At 60.2% G+C, this 19,478-nt stretch overlaps 1 protein-coding gene across 2 annotated transcripts in view; it reads left to right on the forward strand.

The window, feature by feature from the left end:
- The first annotated feature begins 234 nt into the window (after positions 1-234).
- Positions 235-19,478, forward strand: part of Tppp (tubulin polymerization promoting protein) — a 49,977-nt gene continuing 30,733 nt past the window's right edge. The window contains exon 1 of one of the 2 annotated variants that reach the window (XM_077109501.1): positions 235-291. In XM_077109501.1, the coding sequence (XP_076965616.1) occupies positions 236-291 (56 nt within the window). In that variant the 5' untranslated portion in view covers position 235. Of the gene's footprint in view, positions 292-392; positions 472-19,478 lie in introns of those variants that run through there. The other variant, XM_077109502.1, reaches the window with a different exon arrangement.

The raw sequence follows: 19,478 nt of genomic DNA on the forward strand, positions 1-19,478 counted from the left end.
AGTAAAGCTGGAAGTGTCCTGTGGCCTTAAGGACCCAGGGGACCAGAGGCCGCCTGTATCTCAGCAGAGCCCAGAGCCTGCAGGCATGGGGCCAGCCGCTGCCAGTGCCTCTCCCCTTCGGCGCCCACCCGGACTGGCCGCGCGCTCTAGCCCGAAGGCCAGGTGCGCCCCCGCCCGGCCTCCGCCGGGTTCCCACGCTCCGCGGACAGCCGCGCCCTACGCCGAGCGGGCGCCCATGGCCGGCGGGGCCTGCGCGGGAGGCCTTGTAAGGCATCGCGACCTCGCTGCTCGGTGAGCCGCGCTCGGGCCGGGCGGGGCCGCGGTGCGCGCGGGGCCGGGACCGGGGGGCGGGGCCGGGGCGGAGCCGGCGGGGAGGGGCCGGGGCGGTGGCGGTGGCGGTGGCGCTGCGCTCGGGCTTCAGGCGCAGGGCCGATCGCGGAGGCGCCGCGCCGCAGTGGCTGCATCTCCGAGGTAAGCCGGAGCAGAGTGGGCGCTGTGCAAGGCCTGGGGCGCAGGTCCGGCGGGTCCGCGCGACAGAGTGCCTGCGATTTCCCCGATGGCCGCGTGCGCGCCACCTGCGACCCTCCCCGGGGCGGGGTCCTGGCGGGCAGCAGCCGCAGGAGCTGCGTGTTTCTCCTCCGGGGGGCGAGCCGGGCGGCGGCCCCCAGGACAGGTCCGACTGGTCCCCAGCACGCGTTGTGGTCTGTCTTGGAGTCAGCTCACCGCGGTGGACCGAGGGCGCACGGCGGCCCTTCGCTGCAGGCCCCCGCGCGGCGGCAGGAGCAGTGCCTGCCCTCGGCAGATCCCCGACCGCCGCCGCCGCCGCCAAGGAACCGTGGCGAATTGGGGCGCAGAGGTGCGAAACGAGGCCACGGTCTCGCGCGCGGAGGTGCGGAGGCCCGGCGCCAGAGTCCCCACCGTCCCCACCCTGCAGGTGACAGCGCCAGCGGCTCCGCAGATCCCAGCGCGGCTGTCCACAGGCTGCGCACCCGTGTCGCGGCCAGCGGGAGGGCGAGGGCTGCCGGGACGCCGCCTTCACGGCCCCAGCTTCGGCCCTGCCTTTGGGGAGGACGGAGCTCTTTAGTCTGCGGTTTCGGTTATGTAAATGAGGACCTTGAGAGGAGGCGAGGGGGACGCGTCGCGCCCCTTTGTGGCCGGTGGTTCTGAAGCTGCTGTCCCCGACGCTCAGGCGTCTTTCGGGAGGAGCAGACCAGCTGTCACGGACCCTAGGGATGGTCCTTTGTGCGCGTGTTCCTGGGGGGCTGATGAACCCGCCCGCTCTCACACGCCCCTTCTGCCTCCGGACTACCCCGGCCCCAATGGTGACGTGAGCCCACAGCACCGGGGCCACTGGGGGGGGGGGGTCTGGTGGCGCAGACAGCACTGGCCCAGCCTGGAACTGGGTTCACAGACGCGTGTCGCAGCTGTGGGCTCCAGCCAGCCCCTCTCCCATCACATGATCCTGGAAGCACTTGGCCAGGGGAGGGGCCCTGCCCCCCTCGGTGGCTGCAGGGCGCCCGCGGTGTTAGGGTGTGAGGTCCCTAACTGAGAAGGGTCTGTAGGGCGTTATTTCCACAGAGATCCGCCTCCACAGAGGCACTGCTAGGTGGTGGGCTGAGCGCCGCTGTCTGTGTTGGCAGAGGGAAGGAGGCGGCGGGAGCCTGGTGCAGAGGCAGGCCATGCCCCGGCCTTCATACTCACCTCCTGGTCCCCTGCTCCCAGCTTCCTCACTCTGATGCTGCAGTAATGACTGCTCCAACTACTACCCAGAGGAGAGTGCTCACTGGAAAGTGTGCAGATCACAGTAGAATTCCATCAAGAAGATTCAAACCACCCATCACCTCCCAGCTCCTCCCCAGCCCAGCAGAGGCTCAGATCTAGAGCTTTCTGGGGAGGCCTATTTATAGCTGCCCAGCACTGCAGAGGCCTCCAGCCTAGCTCAGGCGCCATGGCTGTGCCCACCGGCCACCACCCTCCAGCAGGTGGAAAGTGCATACCATCCAACCCCTTGCTTATGCAGAAGGCTTTCCTGGGAAGGAAGGGGTGGAGCTGCCCAGCCCCATCTGGGGCTCACAGCGGTCCCTAGCCCCCGCCTGCTCCCTGGTGCTCAGCTTCTCCTGGGGAGAGAAGCCTCCTAAGTGCAAAGTGCCAAACCACAGCCTCCTACCTCATCCCCCACCCAGGGCACCTCACCCAGGGCCTCTCCATCCATGGCAACCCATCCATGACCCAGGGCAACCCCCACCCAGGGCATCCCCCATCTCCTCCACCCATCTTACCACAACCCAGGGCATTCCCACCCAGGGCACCCCCCTCCCAGGGCATCCCTCACCCAGGGCATCCCCCATCATCCCCCACCCATGTCACCCCCACCCAGGGCACCCCCCACCCAGGGCACCCCTCATCCAGGCCATCCCTCACCCAGGGCATCCCCCATCATCCCCCACCCATGTCACCCCACCCATGTCACCCCCACCCATGTCACCCCCCACCCAGGGCACCCCCACCCAGGGCACCCCCACCCAGGGCATCCTCCCATCATCCCCCACCCAGGGCACCCCCACCCAGGCATCTCCCACCCATGTCACCCCCACCCAGGGCACCCCCACCCAGGCATCTCCCACCCATGTCACCCCCACCCATGTCACCCCCACCCAGGCATCTCCCACCCATGTCACCCCCACCCATGTCACCCCCACCCAGCATCTCCCACCCATGTCACCCCCACCCATGTCACCCCCACCCATGTCACTCCCACCCAGGCACCCCCCACCCATGTCACCCCCACCCATGTCACTCCCACCCAGGCATCTCCCACCCATGTCACCCCCACCCATGTCACTCCCACCCAGGCATCTCCCACCCATGTCACCCCCACCCATGTCACCCCCACCCAGGCATCTCCCACCCATGTCACCCCCACCCATGTCACCCCCACCCAGGGCACCCCCACCCATGTCACCCCCACCCATGTCACCCCCACCCAGGCATCTCCCACCCATGTCACCCCCACCCATGTCACTCCCACCCAGGCATCTCCCACCCATGTCACCCCCACCCATGTCACTCCCACCCAGGCATCTCCCACCCATGTCACCCCCACCCATGTCACCCCCACCCAGGCATCTCCCACCCATGTCACCCCCACCCATGTCACCCCCACCCAGGGCACCCCCACCCATGTCACCCCCACCCAGGCATCTCCCACCCATGTCACCCCCACCCATGTCACCCCCACCCAGGCATCTCCCACCCATGTCACCCCCACCCATGTCACTCCCACCCAGGCATCTCCCACCCATGTCACCCCCACCCATGTCACCCCCACCCAGGCATCTCCCACCCATGTCACCCCCACCCATGTCACTCCCACCCAGGCATCTCCCACCCATGTCACCCCCACCCATGTCACTCCCACCCAGGGCACCCCCACCCATGTCACCCCCACCCATGTCACCCCCACCCAGGCATCTCCCACCCATGTCACCCCCACCCATGTCACTCCCACCCAGGCATCTCCCACCCATGTCACCCCCACCCATGTCACTCCCACCCAGGGCACCCCCACCCATGTCACCCCCACCCATGTCACCCCCACCCAGGCATCTCCCACCCATGTCACCCCCACCCATGTCACTCCCACCCAGGCATCTCCCACCCATGTCACCCCCACCCATGTCACTCCCACCCAGGGCACCCCCACCCATGTCACCCCCACCCATGTCACCCCCACCCAGGCATCTCCCACCCATGTCACCCCCACCCATGTCACTCCCACCCAGGCATCTCCCACCCATGTCACCCCCACCCATGTCACCCCCACCCAGGCATCTCCCACCCATGTCACCCCCACCCAGGCATCTCCCACCCATGTCACCCCCACCCATGTCACCCCCACCCATGTCACCCCCACCCAGGCACCCCCCACCGGAGGCATCACTCATCCATGGCAACCCATCCAAGACTCAGGGAGGCGGGAGCCTGGTGAGGGGTGAGGCCCTGCCCTGAGTGTCCCCCACCCAGGACATCTCCCGGTCATCCCCCCCCCATGTCACCCCCACCCATGTCACCCCACACAGCTCACCTCCCACCCTAGGCATCACTCATCCATGGCAACCCCAGTCATGACCCAGGGCATCCCCACCCAGAGCACCCCCCAATCCCTGTCAACCCACCCAGGACATCTCCCAGCCATCCCCCCATTTCACCCCCACCCAGGACACTTCCCACCCATAGCAACCCCAGCCATGACCTAGGGGATCCTTGCCCAGGGCATCCCCACCCAGAGCACCCCCCAATCCCTGTCAACCCACCAGGGCATCTCTCACCCATGGTCATCCCGTCCGTGACCCAGGACACTGCCCACCCAGGGCATCCCAGATCAGCAGCTCTCCTTAGGGAGGGAGCCCCAGTTCCTGGGAATGGCTTTGGTCAGTCCTGCAGCTCTGTGACCAGCAGCCCTAGACCCAGGAAGGTGGCCCATAGACACAGCAGCTGTGCCCCTCAGTGCTTGGAGGGAGTCAAGCTGTGTGGGTCCACGTCCCCCCCGCCGCCCCGTGCAGGACTGGCAGCAGTTCAGCTGTAGGCTGTCACTTAGGGTCTTCAGGTCCAGATGCAAGATGCTCTGGGAAAGAAACATGAGAGGGCATTTCACAGGGCTCACAGCAGCTTGAAGGCCACCAGACAGTGTCTCCCAAGGCCTCTGGGTCTGAGAGGTGTCCCCTGGGCATGTGAATGTAGGTTAGGCTTGGGGGCACCTGGAGGCCAGGTGGGTGTCAGAAGACAGGTGTCATATGGGAGTGTCCCAGTCCCCCTGCCTCTGGAGAGGATCTCCAACTGGCCTGCCCCTGGGCCTTTGCCTTCTCTGTACCTCTGGGGGGCACTGCCTCTTCTGGCCTCAGGATCTAGAGGCTGCACCACAGAGTGGCAGGAGCTGTGTGCTTGACCTGTCAGAAGCCCACTCTCCCGGGCCTGAAGGCCAGCAGCCCAGCCTATCAGTGTGGTGGCCGACCCTTCTCTGGAGGTCCCAGGAGGCTCCTTCCTGTCCCTCCAGCTCCTGGGTCTTGGCGCTCCAGCCTTACCTGGTTTCTGTGGCTCCCTCTTGGTCCAGGAACGGTTGGTTACTTATGAAGAACAGAATCTTCCTTCTCAGAGTCCTGAGGCTGGACGCCCAGGGTGGAGGCACGACAGCCGGGTGTCTGCCCACAGTTGCTCTGTGCTTCCAGGACAGGACCTGGCTGGGGCACCCCGGGAGGGACAGGCCTGTGGTCTTTGGGATGCCACTCATGCTCTTTGGACTTTGTGGTGCACCAATCCCCAAAGTGGGCAGATGTCCCCGAGGGGCTGTGCCAGCTCCAGCAGGGTTCAGGTGTGCAGGGCCAGGCAGACACCTCATTGTGGACACTGTTGGCCAGTGGGATGGGCATGTGGTCAGCTCCATCCCAGCAGCAGCTGCCAGGTCCAGGCGGTAGGAAGTGCATGAACCTGGGAAGGCCTGCCGACCCCAGCCTTCCCTCCCTCTGCCTTGGGGTCACAGCTGAGCTGGGAACAGTGGGCAGCACCGGGTTTGGTGTCAGTTGTCAGGTTGCTCTGAAGGGCAGCAGCCCAGTCCTGGGGTCCAATCCCAGAAACCTATTTGAACCAGTGGCCCAGACCTTGTTCATGGGCAACCCTGGTCACCCCATGGCCCCAGGTCACAGGTGCTGAGGGTCAGAACGGTTGCCTGGTGGACATGGGCTTTTGGGACTCTGTGCTGTGTGCTCTGAGGGACACACACATTCAGAAAATGCCCAGTCTGTGGAGCCTGCGGGGCTCTCCCTGCCTGGGACAGTGGTCTCTGCAGAGATGAGTGGCCACTCACATGGAGTGTCTGGGAGAGCCGGGCGCGGGGGCTGTCATGATTACAATAAACAATACCAAAGGGCCATGTTGTGCCCAAGTGGACTTGAAATAGAGAGCTGTGGGGCGGGGGGTGAGCTCAGTCTCAAGGCGTGACCAGGCTCTGGACCGCCTTTGTCCCTGGGTAAGCCCTCCCTCCAGGCAGTGACAAATGATGGGACATTTCTGGACCCCATACAGCCAAGCCTCACCCTGACATTGGATGTGGGTCACCTCCTGTGGGTTCTGGGGAGAATGAGGGAGGTGAGCTTCAGTGGCCAGCTGCTTCCCTTGCTCCTGTAGGTGACTTTTCTCTGGGGTTCAGGCTACCGTGGTCATTCTAGCCTGCTGTCCCTGAGCCCACCTTAGCTGAGAGAGCTTTCGAACCTGGACCAGCTGGCTGGTGGTCAGGGATGTGGGTCCTGTGCTCAGCCAGTGGGTCTCTTGGGGGTCTGCAGCACTGTCGCATGCATCTGGGATCTGTCTCCTTCACACCCACCCCTCCCAGCATCCGGAATGGAGCCCAAGAACACCCAACAGTGGCCCATCCCTGACCGGCATGCTGCTGTCCAGAACCTGGAGGCCTCCCCTGGCCTCTACCCCTCCGCCTCCACCTTTCATCCTCTCCCCCTCCTCCCCCTTCCTCTTCCATCCTCTCCCTCCTCCCCCTTCCTCTTCCATCCTCTCCCTCCTCCCCTCCTCCCCCTTTCTCCTCCATCCTCCCCCTCCTCCCCCTTTCTCTTCCATCCTCTCCCTCCTCCCCTCCTCCCCCTTTCTCCTCCATCCTCCCCCTCCTCCCCTCCTCCCCCTTTCTCCTCCATCCTCCCCCTCCTCCCCTCCTCCCCCTTTCTCCTCCATCCTCCCCCTCCTCCCCTCCTCCCCCTTTCTCCTCCATCCTCCCCCTCCTCCCCTCCTCCCCGTTTCTCCTCCATCTTCCTCCTCTTCCATCCTCCTCTTCCCATTATCCCCTTCCTCACCCTCCGCACCCTCTCTCCTACATCCTCCACCTCTTCCCCTTCCTCTTCCATCCTCCCGCTCCTCCCCTCCTCCCCCTTTCTCCTACATCCTCCACCTCTTCCCCTTCCTCTTTCATCCTCCCTTCCTCCCTCTTCCTCTTCCATCCTCCCCCTCCTCCCTCTTCCTCTTCCCTCCTCCCCTCCTCCCCTGTCTCCTCCATCCTCCCCCTCCTCCCTCTTCCTCTTCCCTCCTCCCCTCCTCCCCTGTCTCCTCCATCCTCCCCCTCCTCCCTCTTCCTCTTCCCTCCTCCCCTCCTCCCCTGTCTCCTCCATCCTCCCCCTCCTCCCTCTTCCTCTTCCCTCCTCCCCTCCTCCCCTGTCTCCTCCATCCTCCCCCTCCTCCCTCTTCCTCTTCCCTCCTCCCCTCCTCCCCTGTCTCCTCCATCCTCCCCCTCCTCCCTCGTCCTCGACCCTCCTCCCCTCCTCCCCTGTCTCCTCCATCCTCCCCCTCCTCCCTCTTCCTCTTCCATCCTCCCCTCCTCCCCCTGTCTCCTCCATCCTCCCCTCCTCCCCCTGTCTCCTCCATCCTCCCCTCCTCCCTCTTCCTCTTCCTTCCTCCCCTCCTCCCCCTGTCTCCTCCATCCTCCCTTCCTCCCCTCCTCCCCTCTACCATCCTCCCCCTGTCTCCTCCATCCTCCCCTCCTCCCCTCCTCCATCCTCCTCCTCTTCCCCTTCAATTCCATCCCCTTCCTCTTCCCTTTCCTTTTCCGTCCTCCCCTTCATCCCTTCCTCTTTAATCCTCCCCCTCCCCCTTCCCGTTCTCCCTCCTCCCTCTTTCTCCTCCACCCTCCTCTTCCCCCTCCTTCCCCATTCTCCCCCTCTTACTCTTCCTCCCTCATCCCTCCCCCTTCCTCCTCCCTGTCTGCACCTTCCAGCCCAGTGACATCCTGTGGCTGGCTCCTAGGGCCAGGGCTTCCAGATTCGGAGCGGGAGCCAACACTTCCAGGCCTTAGGAGTGTTTTCACCTGGGCACTGGGACTGGCCATGAGAAGCAGCTGCAGAGCTGGCCGCAGGGTGTCTCCACCCAGGCCCAGTGGGCCCAGAGTGGGCCACTCTGGCTGCCAGCTGTGGTGGAGGGTGCCATGCCTAAACAGCGATAGAGGGTTCTAGCCACAGGGCAGCACCCCTGCTGCAGCTGGGAATCTGCTTGGGGTCCAGGACCACCTGACCAGAGCTGGGGAGAGCAGGAGTGGCTTGCACCTGGCAGGGGTGCTCCAAAGGCGCCCAACTGATCCCACCTGCCCTGAAGCCCTTTACACCCTCAGGGTCTGCAGCAGACAGCTTTCCTGCATGCACTCATAGCTCTAGATTCAGCACAGAAAAAGAGCTGGCCACAGGAGCCGCAGCAGGGGCCTGACTGCAGTCAGCGCAGACACAAAATGCTCACTGAAGGTGCTGGATCATGGAGGGAGAGCCCAGTGGGACCCCAGGGAAACTGAAATATCAAGGTATGCGGCGCTCGACATTTGACCCACTATTAGGCAAATGGCTACCTGGATGACACCTGTCCACCGCATCAAATATGCTCCTAAACACACGCTTGGCCATAGTCAAGGTGACGTCCCACGGCACCACTCCTGGTGTACTTCCAGGCACCTGGGCATACTCACTGTCACCTGCCTTCCTCACCACTGCTGCTCTAGATCCAGGCACCTGGTCATACTCACTGTCACCTGCCCTCCTCACCTCTCCTTCTCTAGATCCAGGCACCTGGTCATACTCACTGTCACCTGCCCTCCTCACCACTGCTGCTCTAGATCCAGGGACCTGGTCATACTCACTGACACCTGTCCTCCTCACCTCTCCTGCTCTAGATCCAGGGACCTGGTCATACTCACTGACACCTGACCACCTCACCTCTCCTGCTCTAGATCCAGGCACCTGGTCATACTCACTGTCACCTGCACTCCTCACCTCTCCTGCTCTAGATCCAGGCACCTGGTCATACTCACTGACACCTGTCCTCCTCACCACTCCTGCTCTAGATCCAGGCACCTGGTCATACTCACTGTCACCTGCCCTCCTCACCACTGCTGCTCTAGATCCAGGGACCTGGTCATACTCACTGACACCTGCCCTCCTCACCTCTCCTTCTCTAGATCCAGGCACCTGGTCATACTCACTGTCACCTGCCCTCCTCACCTCTCCTGCTCTAGATCCAGGCACCTGGTCATACTCACTGTCACCTGCCCTCCTCACCTCTCCTGCTCTAGATCCAGGCACCTGGTCATACTCACTGTCACCTGCCCTCCTCACCTCTCCTGCTCTAGATCCAGGCACCTGGTCATACTCACTGTCACCTGCCCTCCTCACTTCTCCTGCTCTAGATCCAGGGACCTGGTCATACTCACTGTCACCTGCCCTCCTCACCTCTCCTGCTCTAGATCCAGGCACCTGGTCATACTCACTGTCACCTGTCCTCCTCACTTCTCCTGCTCTAGATCCAGGGACCTGGTCATACTCACTGTCACCTGCCCTTCTCACCACTCCTGCTCTAGATCCAGGGACCTGGTCATACTCACTGTCACCTGCCCTCCTCACCTCTCCTGCTCTAGATCCAGGCACCTGGTCATACTCACTGTCACCTGTCCTCCTCACCTCTCCTGCTCTAGATCCAGGCACCTGGTCATACTCACTGTCACCTGTCCTCCTCACTTCTCCTGCTCTAGATCCAGGGACCTGGTCATACTCACTGTCACCTGCCCTTCTCACCACTCCTGCTCTAGATCCAGGGACCTGGTCATACTCACTGTCACCTGCCCTCCTCACCTCTCCTGCTCTAGATCCAGGCACCTGGTCATACTCACTGTCACCTGTCCTCCTCACTTCTCCTGCTCTAGATCCAGGGACCTGGTCATACTCACTGACACCTGCACTCCTCACCTCTCCTGCTCTAGATCCAGGGACCTGGTCATACTCACTGTCACCTGTCCTCCTCACCTCTCCTGCTCTAGATCCAGGCACCTGGTCATACTCACTGTCACCTGTCCTCCTCACCACTCCTGCTCTAGATCCAGGCACCTGGTCATACTCACTGTCACCTGTACTCCTCACCACTCCTGCTCTAGATCCAGGCACCTGGTCATACTCACTGTCACCTGTCCTCCTCACCTCTCCTGCTCTAGATCCAGGCACCTGGTCATACTCACTGACACCTGACCACCTCACCACTCCTGCTCTAGATCCAGGCACCTGGGCATACTCACTGTCACCTGTACTCCTCACCACTCCTGCTCTAGATCCAGGCACCTGGTCATACTCACTGTCACCTGTCCTTCTCACCACTCCTGCTCTAGATCCAGGCACCTGGGCATACTCACTGTCACCTGTCCTCCTCACCTCTCCTGCTCTAGATCCAGGGACCTGGTCATACTCACTGACACCTGACCACCTCACCTCTCCTGCTCTAGATCCAGGCACCTGGTCATACTCACTGTCACCTGCCCTCCTCACCTCTCCTGCTCTAGATCCAGGCACCTGGTCATACTCACTGTCACCTGCCCTCCTCACCACTCCTGCTCTAGATCCAGGCACCTGGTCATACTCACTGTCACCTGCCCTCCTCACCTCTCCTGCTCTAGATCCAGGCACCTGGTCATACTCACTGTCACCTGTCCTCCTCACCACTCCTGCTCTAGATCCAGGGACCTGGTCATACTCACTGTCACCTGTACTCCTCACCACTCCTGCTCTAGATCCAGGCACCTGGTCATACTCACTGTCACCTGCCCTCCTCACCTCTCCTGCTCTAGATCTAGGGACCTGGTCATACTCACTGACGCCTGTCCTCCTCACCACTCCTGCTCTAGATCCAGGCACCTGGTCATACTCACTGTCACCTGTCCTCCTCACCACTCCTGCTCTAGATCCAGGCACCTGGTCATACTCACTGTCACCTGTCCTCCTCACCTCTCCTGCTCTAGATCCAGGGACCTGGTCATACTCACTGTCACCTGTCCTCCTCACCACTCCTGCTCTAGATCCAGGCACCTGGTCATACTCACTGTCACCTGTCCTCCTCACCTCTCCTGCTCTAGATCCAGGCACCTGGTCATACTCACTGTCACCTGTCCTCCTCACCTCTCCTGCTCTAGATCCAGGCACCTGGTCATACTCACTGTCACCTGCCCTCCTCACCACTCCTGCTCTAGATCCAGGCACCTGTTCATACTCACTGACACCTGTCCTCCTCACCACTCCTGCTCTAGATCCAGGCACCTGGTCATACTCACTGTCACCTGCCCTCCTCACCACTCCTGCTCTAGATCCAGGGACCTGGTCATACTCACTGTCACCTGCCCTCCTCACCTCTCCTGCTCTAGATCCAGGCACCTGGTCATACTCACTGACACCTGCACTCCTCACTTCTCCTGCTCTAGATCCAGGCACCTGGTCATACTCACTGACACCTGTCCTCCTCACCACTCCTGCTCTAGATCCAGGCACCTGGTCATACTCACTGTCACCTGTCCTCCTCACCTCTCCTGCTCTAGATCCAGGCACCTGGTCATACTCACTGTCACCTGTCCTCCTCACCTCTCCTGCTCTAGATCCAGGCACCTGGTCATACTCACTGTCACCTGCCCTCCTCACCTCTCCTGCTCTAGATCCAGGGACCTGGTCATACTCACTGTCACCTGCCCTACTCACCTCTCCTGCTCTAGATCCAGGCACCTGGTCATACTCACTGTCACCTGCCCTCCTCACCACTCCTGCTCTAGATCCAGGGACCTGGTCATACTCACTGTTTCCTGTCCTCCTCACCACTCCTGCTCTAGATCCAGGCACCTGGTCATACTCACTGTCACCTGTCCTCCTCACCTCTCCTGCTCTAGATCCAGGCACCTGGTCATACTCACTGTCACCTGCCCTCCTCACCTCTCCTGCTCTAGATCCAGGCACCTGGTCATACTCACTGTCACCTGTCCTCCTCACCTCTCCTGCTCTAGATCCAGGCACCTGGTCATACTCACTGTCACCTGCCATCCTCACCACTCCTGCTCTAGATCCAGGCACCTGGTCATACTCACTGACACCTGTCCTCCTCACCACTCCTGCTCTAGATCCAGGCACCTGGTCATACTCACTGTCACCTGCCCTCCTCACCTCTCCTGCTCTAGATCCAGGGACCTGGTCATACTCACTGTCACCTGCCCTCCTCACCTCTCCTGCTCTAGATCCAGGCACCTGGTCATACTCACTGTCACCTGCCCTCCTCACCTCTCCTGCTCTAGATCCAGGGACCTGGTCATACTCACTGTCACCTGCCCTCCTCACCTCTCCTGCTCTAGATCCAGGCACCTGGTCATACTCACTGTCACCTGCCCTCCTCACCTCTCCTGCTCTAGATCCAGGCACCTGGTCATACTCACTGTCACCTGCCCTCCTCACTTCTCCTGCTCTAGATCCAGGGACCTGGTCATACTCACTGTCACCTGCCCTCCTCACCTCTCCTGCTCTAGATCCAGGCACCTGGTCATACTCACTGTCACCTGTCCTCCTCACTTCTCCTGCTCTAGATCCAGGCACCTGGTCATACTCACTGTCACCTGCCCTTCTCACCACTCCTGCTCTAGATCCAGGGACCTGGTCATACTCACTGTCACCTGCCCTCCTCACCTCTCCTGCTCTAGATCCAGGCACCTGGTCATACTCACTGTCACCTGTCCTCCTCACTTCTCCTGCTCTAGATCCAGGGACCTGGTCATACTCACTGACACCTGCACTCCTCACCTCTCCTGCTCTAGATCCAGGGACCTGGTCATACTCACTGTCACCTGTCCTCCTCACCTCTCCTGCTCTAGATCCAGGCACCTGGTCATACTCACTGTCACCTGTCCTCCTCACCACTCCTGCTCTAGATCCAGGCACCTGGTCATACTCACTGTCACCTGTACTCCTCACCACTCCTGCTCTAGATCCAGGCACCTGGTCATACTCACTGTCACCTGTCCTCCTCACCTCTCCTGCTCTAGATCCAGGCACCTGGTCATACTCACTGACACCTGACCACCTCACCACTCCTGCTCTAGATCCAGGCACCTGGGCATACTCACTGTCACCTGTACTCCTCACCACTCCTGCTCTAGATCCAGGCACCTGGTCATACTCACTGTCACCTGTCCTTCTCACCACTCCTGCTCTAGATCCAGGCACCTGGGCATACTCACTGTCACCTGTCCTCCTCACCTCTCCTGCTCTAGATCCAGGGACCTGGTCATACTCACTGACACCTGACCACCTCACCTCTCCTGCTCTAGATCCAGGCACCTGGTCATACTCACTGTCACCTGCCCTCCTCACCTCTCCTGCTCTAGATCCAGGCACCTGGTCATACTCACTGTCACCTGCCCTCCTCACCACTCCTGCTCTAGATCCAGGCACCTGGTCATACTCACTGTCACCTGCCCTCCTCACCTCTCCTGCTCTAGATCCAGGCACCTGGTCATACTCACTGTCACCTGTCCTCCTCACCACTCCTGCTCTAGATCCAGGGACCTGGTCATACTCACTGTCACCTGTACTCCTCACCACTCCTGCTCTAGATCCAGGCACCTGGTCATACTCACTGTCACCTGCCCTCCTCACCTCTCCTGCTCTAGATCCAGGGACCTGGTCATACTCACTGACGCCTGTCCTCCTCACCACTCCTGCTCTAGATCCAGGCACCTGGTCATACTCACTGTCACCTGTCCTCCTCACCACTCCTGCTCTAGATCCAGGCACCTGGTCATACTCACTGTCACCTGTACTCCTCACCACTCCTGCTCTAGATCCAGGCACCTGGTCATACTCACTGACACCTGTCCTCCTCACCACTCCTGCTCTAGATCCAGGCACCTGGTCATACTCACTGTCACCTGCCCTCCTCACCTCTCCTGCTCTAGATCCAGGCACCTGGTCATACTCACTGACACCTGCCCTCCTCACCACTCCTGCTCTAGATCCAGGCACCTGGTCATACTCACTGTCACCTGCCCTCCTCACCTCTCCTGCTCTAGATCCAGGGAACCTGGTCTTACTCACTGTCACCTGCCCTCCTCACCTCTCCTGCTCTAGATCCAGGGACCTGGTCATACTCACTGTCACCTGCCTCCTCACCTCTCCTGCTCTAGATCCAGGCACCTGGTCATACTCACTGTCACCTGCCCTCCTCACCTCTCCTGCTCTAGATCCAGGGACCTGGTCATACTCACTGTCACCTGCCCTCCTCACCTCTCCTGCTCTAGATCCAGGCACCTGGTCATACTCACTGTCACCTGTCCTCCTCACTTCTCCTGCTCTAGATCCAGGGACCTGGTCATACTCACTGACACCTGCACTCCTCACCTCTCCTGCTCTAGATCCAGGGACCTGGTCATACTCACTGTCACCTGTCCTCCTCACCTCTCCTGCTCTAGATCCAGGCACCTGGTCATACTCACTGTCACCTGTCCTCCTCACCACTCCTGCTCTAGATCCAGGCACCTGGTCATACTCACTGTCACCTGTACTCCTCACCACTCCTGCTCTAGATCCAGGCACCTGGTCATACTCACTGTCACCTGTCCTCCTCACCTCTCCTGCTCTAGATCCAGGCACCTGGTCATACTCACTGACACCTGACCACCTCACCACTCCTGCTCTAGATCCAGGCACCTGGGCATACTCACTGTCACCTGTACTCCTCACCACTCCTGCTCTAGATCCAGGCACCTGGTCATACTCACTGTCACCTGTCCTTCTCACCACTCCTGCTCTAGATCCAGGCACCTGGGCATACTCACTGTCACCTGTCCTCCTCACCTCTCCTGCTCTAGATCCAGGGACCTGGTCATACTCACTGACACCTGACCACCTCACCTCTCCTGCTCTAGATCCAGGCACCTGGTCATACTCACTGTCACCTGCCCTCCTCACCTCTCCTGCTCTAGATCCAGGCACCTGGTCATACTCACTGTCACCTGCCCTCCTCACCACTCCTGCTCTAGATCCAGGCACCTGGTCATACTCACTGTCACCTGCCCTCCTCACCTCTCCTGCTCTAGATCCAGGCACCTGGTCATACTCACTGTCACCTGTCCTCCTCACCACTCCTGCTCTAGATCCAGGCACCTGGTCATACTCACTGTCACCTGTCCTCCTCACCACTCCTGCTCTAGATCCAGGCACCTGGTCATACTCACTGTCACCTGCCCTCCTCACCTCTCCTGCTCTAGATCCAGGGACCTGGTCATACTCACTGACGCCTGTCCTCCTCACCACTCCTGCTCTAGATCCAGGCACCTGGTCATACTCACTGTCACCTGTCCTCCTCACCACTCCTGCTCTAGATCCAGGCACCTGGTCATACTCACTGTCACCTGCCCTCCTCACCTCTCCTGCTCTAGATCCAGGCACCTGGTCATACTCACTGACACCTGTCCTCCTCACCACTCCTGCTCTAGATCCAGGCACCTGGTCATACTCACTGTCACCTGCCCTCCTCACCTCTCCTGCTCTAGATCCAGGGACCTGGTCATACTCACTGTCACCTGCCCTCCTCACCTCTCCTGCTCTAGATCCAGGCACCTGGTCATACTCACTGTCACCTGCCCTCCTCACCACTCCTGCTCTAGATCCAGGCACCTGGTCATACTCACTGTCACCTGCCCTCCTCACCTCTCCTGCTCTAGATCCAGGCACCTGGTCATACTCACTGTCACCTGTCCTCCTCACCTCTCCTGCTCTAGATCCAGGCACCTGGTCATACTCACTGTCACCTGCCCTCCTCACCACTCCTGCTCTAGATCCAGGCACCTGTTCATACTCACTGACACCTGTCCTCCTCACCACTCCTGCTCTAGATCCAGGCACCTGGTCATACTCACTGTCACCTGCCCTCCTCACCTCTCCTGCTCTAGATCCAGGGACCTGGTCATACTCACTGTCACCTGCCCTCCTCACCTCTCCTGCTCTAGATCCAGGCACCTGGTCATACTCACTGACACCTGCACTCCTCACCTCTCCTGCTCTAGATCCAGGCACCTGGTCATACTCACTGTCACCTGTCCTCCTCACCACTCCTGCTCTAGATCCAGGCACCTGGTCATACTCACTGACACCGCCTGGTCATACTCACTGTCACCTGTCCTCCTCACCTCTCCTGCTCTAGATCCAGGCACCTGGTCATACTCACTGACACCTGTCCTCCTCACCACTCCTGCTCTAGATCCAGGCACCTGGTCATACTCACTGTCACCTGTCCTCCTCACCTCTCCTGCTCTAGATCCAGGCACCTGGTCATACTCACTGTCACCTGTCCTCCTCACCTCTCCTGCTCTAGATCCAGGCACCTGGTCATACTCACTGACACCTGTCCTCCTCACCACTCCTGCTCTAGATCCAGGCACCTGGTCATACTCACTGTCACCTGTCCTCCTCACCTCTCCTGCTCTAGATCCAGGCACCTGGTCATACTCACTGTCACCTGTCCTCCTCACCTCTCCTGCTCTAGATCCAGGCACCTGGTCATACTCACTGTCACCTGCCCTCCTCACCTCTCCTGCTCTAGATCCAGGGACCTGGTCATACTCACTGTCACCTGCCCTCCTCACCTCTCCTGCTCTAGATCCAGGCACCTGGTCATACTCACTGACACCTGACCACCTCACCACTCCTGCTCTAGATCCAGGCACCTGGGCATACTCACTGTCACCTGTACTCCTCACCACTCCTGCTCTAGATCCAGGCACCTGGTCATACTCACTGTCACCTGTCCTTCTCACCACTCCTGCTCTAGATCCAGGCACCTGGGCATACTCACTGTCACCTGTCCTCCTCACCTCTCCTGCTCTAGATCCAGGGACCTGGTCATACTCACTGACACCTGACCACCTCACCTCTCCTGCTCTAGATCCAGGCACCTGGTCATACTCACTGTCACCTGCCCTCCTCACCTCTCCTGCTCTAGATCCAGGCACCTGGTCATACTCACTGTCACCTGCCCTCCTCACCACTCCTGCTCTAGATCCAGGCACCTGGTCATACTCACTGTCACCTGCCCTCCTCACCTCTCCTGCTCTGGATCCAGCACCTGCACCTGGTCATACTCACTGTCACCTGTCCTCCTCACCACTCCTGCTCTAGATCCAGGGACCTGGTCATACTCACTGTCACCTGTACTCCTCACCACTCCTGCTCTAGATCCAGGCACCTGGTCATACTCACTGTCACCTGCCCTCCTCACCTCTCCTGCTCTAGATCCAGGGACCTGGTCATACTCACTGACGCCTGTCCTCCTCACCACTCCTGCTCTAGATCCAGGCACCTGGTCATACTCACTGTCACCTGTACTCCTCACCACTCCTGCTCTAGATCCAGGCACCTGGTCATACTCACTGACACCTGTCCTCCTCACCTCTCCTGCTCTAGATCCAGGGACCTGGTCATACTCACTGTCACCTGCACTCCTCACCTCTCCTGCTCTAGATCCAGGCACCTGGTCATACTCACTGTCACCTGCCCTCCTCACCACTCCTGCTCTAGATCCAGGCACCTGGTCATACTCACTGTCACCTGCCCTCCTCACCTCTCCTGCTCTGGATCCAGGCACCTGGTCATACTCACTGACACCTGTCCTCCTCACCACTCCTGCTCTAGATCCAGGGACCTGGTCATACTCACTGTCACCTGCACTCCTCACCTCTCCTGCTCTAGATCCAGGGACCTGGTCATACTCACTGACACCTGTCCTCCTCACCACTCCTGCTCTAGATCCAGGGACCTGGTCATACTCACTGTCACCTGCACTCCTCACCTCTCCTGCTCTAGATCCAGGCACCTGGTCATACTCACTGACACCTGTCCTCCTCACCACTCCTGCTCTAGATCCAGGGACCTGGTCATACTCACTGTCACCTGCACTCCTCACCTCTCCTGCTCTAGATCCAGGGACCTGGTCATACTCACTGTCACCTGCCCTCCTCACCACTCCTGCTCTAGATCCAGGCACCTGGTCATACTCACTGTCACCTGCCCTCCTCACCTCTCCTGCTCTGGATCCAGGCACCTGGTCATACTCACTGTCACCTGTCCTCCTCACCACTCCTGCTCTAGATCCAGGGACCTGGTCATACTCACTGTCACCTGTACTCCTCACCACTCCTGCTCTAGATCCAGGCACCTGGTCATACTCACTGTCACCTGCCCTCCTCACCTCTCCTGCTCTAGATCCAGGGACCTGGTCATACTCACTGACGCCTGTCCTCCTCACCACTCCTGCTCTAGATCCAGGCACCTGGTCATACTCACTGTCACCTGTACTCCTCACCACTCCTGCTCTAGATCCAGGCACCTGGTCATACTCACTGACACCTGTCCTCCTCACCACTCCTGCTCTAGATCCAGGCACCTGGTCATACTCACTGTCACCTGCCCTCCTCACCTCTCCTGCTCTAGATCCAGGCACCTGGTCATACTCACTGACACCTGTCCTCCTCACCACTCCTGCTCTAGATCCAGGCACCTGGTCATACTCACTGTCACCTGCCCTCCTCACCTCTCCTGCTCTAGATCCAGGGACCTGGTCATACTCACTGTCACCTGCCCTCCTCACCTCTCCTGCTCTAGATCCAGGGACCTGGTCATACTCACTGTCACCTGCCCTCCTCACCTCTCCTGCTCTAGATCCAGGCACCTGGTCATACTCACTGTCACCTGCCCTCCTCACCTCTCCTGCTCTAGATCCAGGGACCTGGTCATACTCACTGTCACCTGCCCTCCTCACCTCTCCTGCTCTAGATCCAGGGACCTGGTCATACTCACTGTCACCTGCCCTCCTCAACTCTCCTGCTCTAGATCCAGGCACCTGGTCATACTCACTGTCACCTGCCCTCCTCACCTCTCCTGCTCTAGAACTGTCACCTGCCCTCCTCACCTCTCCTGCTCTAGATCCTGGGTAGTCATACCCACTGTCATCTGTCCTCCTCACCTCTCCTGCTGTAGATCCAGGCACCTGGTCATACTCACTGACACCTGTCCTCCTCACCACTCCTGCTCTAGATCCAGGCACCTGGTCATACTCACTGACACCTGACCACCTCACCTCTCCTGCTGTAGATCCAGGCACCTGGTCATACTCACTGTCACCTGCCCTCCTCACCTCTCCTGCTCTAGATCCAGGCACCTGGTCATACTCACTGTCACCTGCCCTCCTCACCACTGCTGCTCTAGATCCAGGCACCTGGTCATACTCACTGTCACCTGCCCTCCTCACCACTGCTGCTCTAGATCCAGGCACCTGGTCATACTCACTGTCACCTGCCCTCCTCACCACTGCTGCTCTAGATCCAGGGTCCTGGTCATACTCACTGTCACCTGCCCTCCTCACCACTGCTGCTCTAGATCCAGGGTCCTGGTCATACTCACTGTCACCTGCCCTCCTCACCACTGCTGCTCTAGATCCAGGGTCCTGGTCATACTCACTGTCACCTGCCCTCCTCACCACTGCTGCTCTAGATCCAGGCACCTGGTCATACTCACTGTCACCTGTCCTCCTCACCACTCCTGCTCTAGATCCAGGGTCCTGGTCATACTCACTGTCACCTGTCCTCCTCACCTCTCCTG

This window comes from Callospermophilus lateralis, chromosome 5 (genome assembly GCF_048772815.1).
Source record: "Callospermophilus lateralis isolate mCalLat2 chromosome 5, mCalLat2.hap1, whole genome shotgun sequence".
NCBI classification, from domain to species: domain Eukaryota; kingdom Metazoa; phylum Chordata; class Mammalia; order Rodentia; family Sciuridae; genus Callospermophilus; species Callospermophilus lateralis.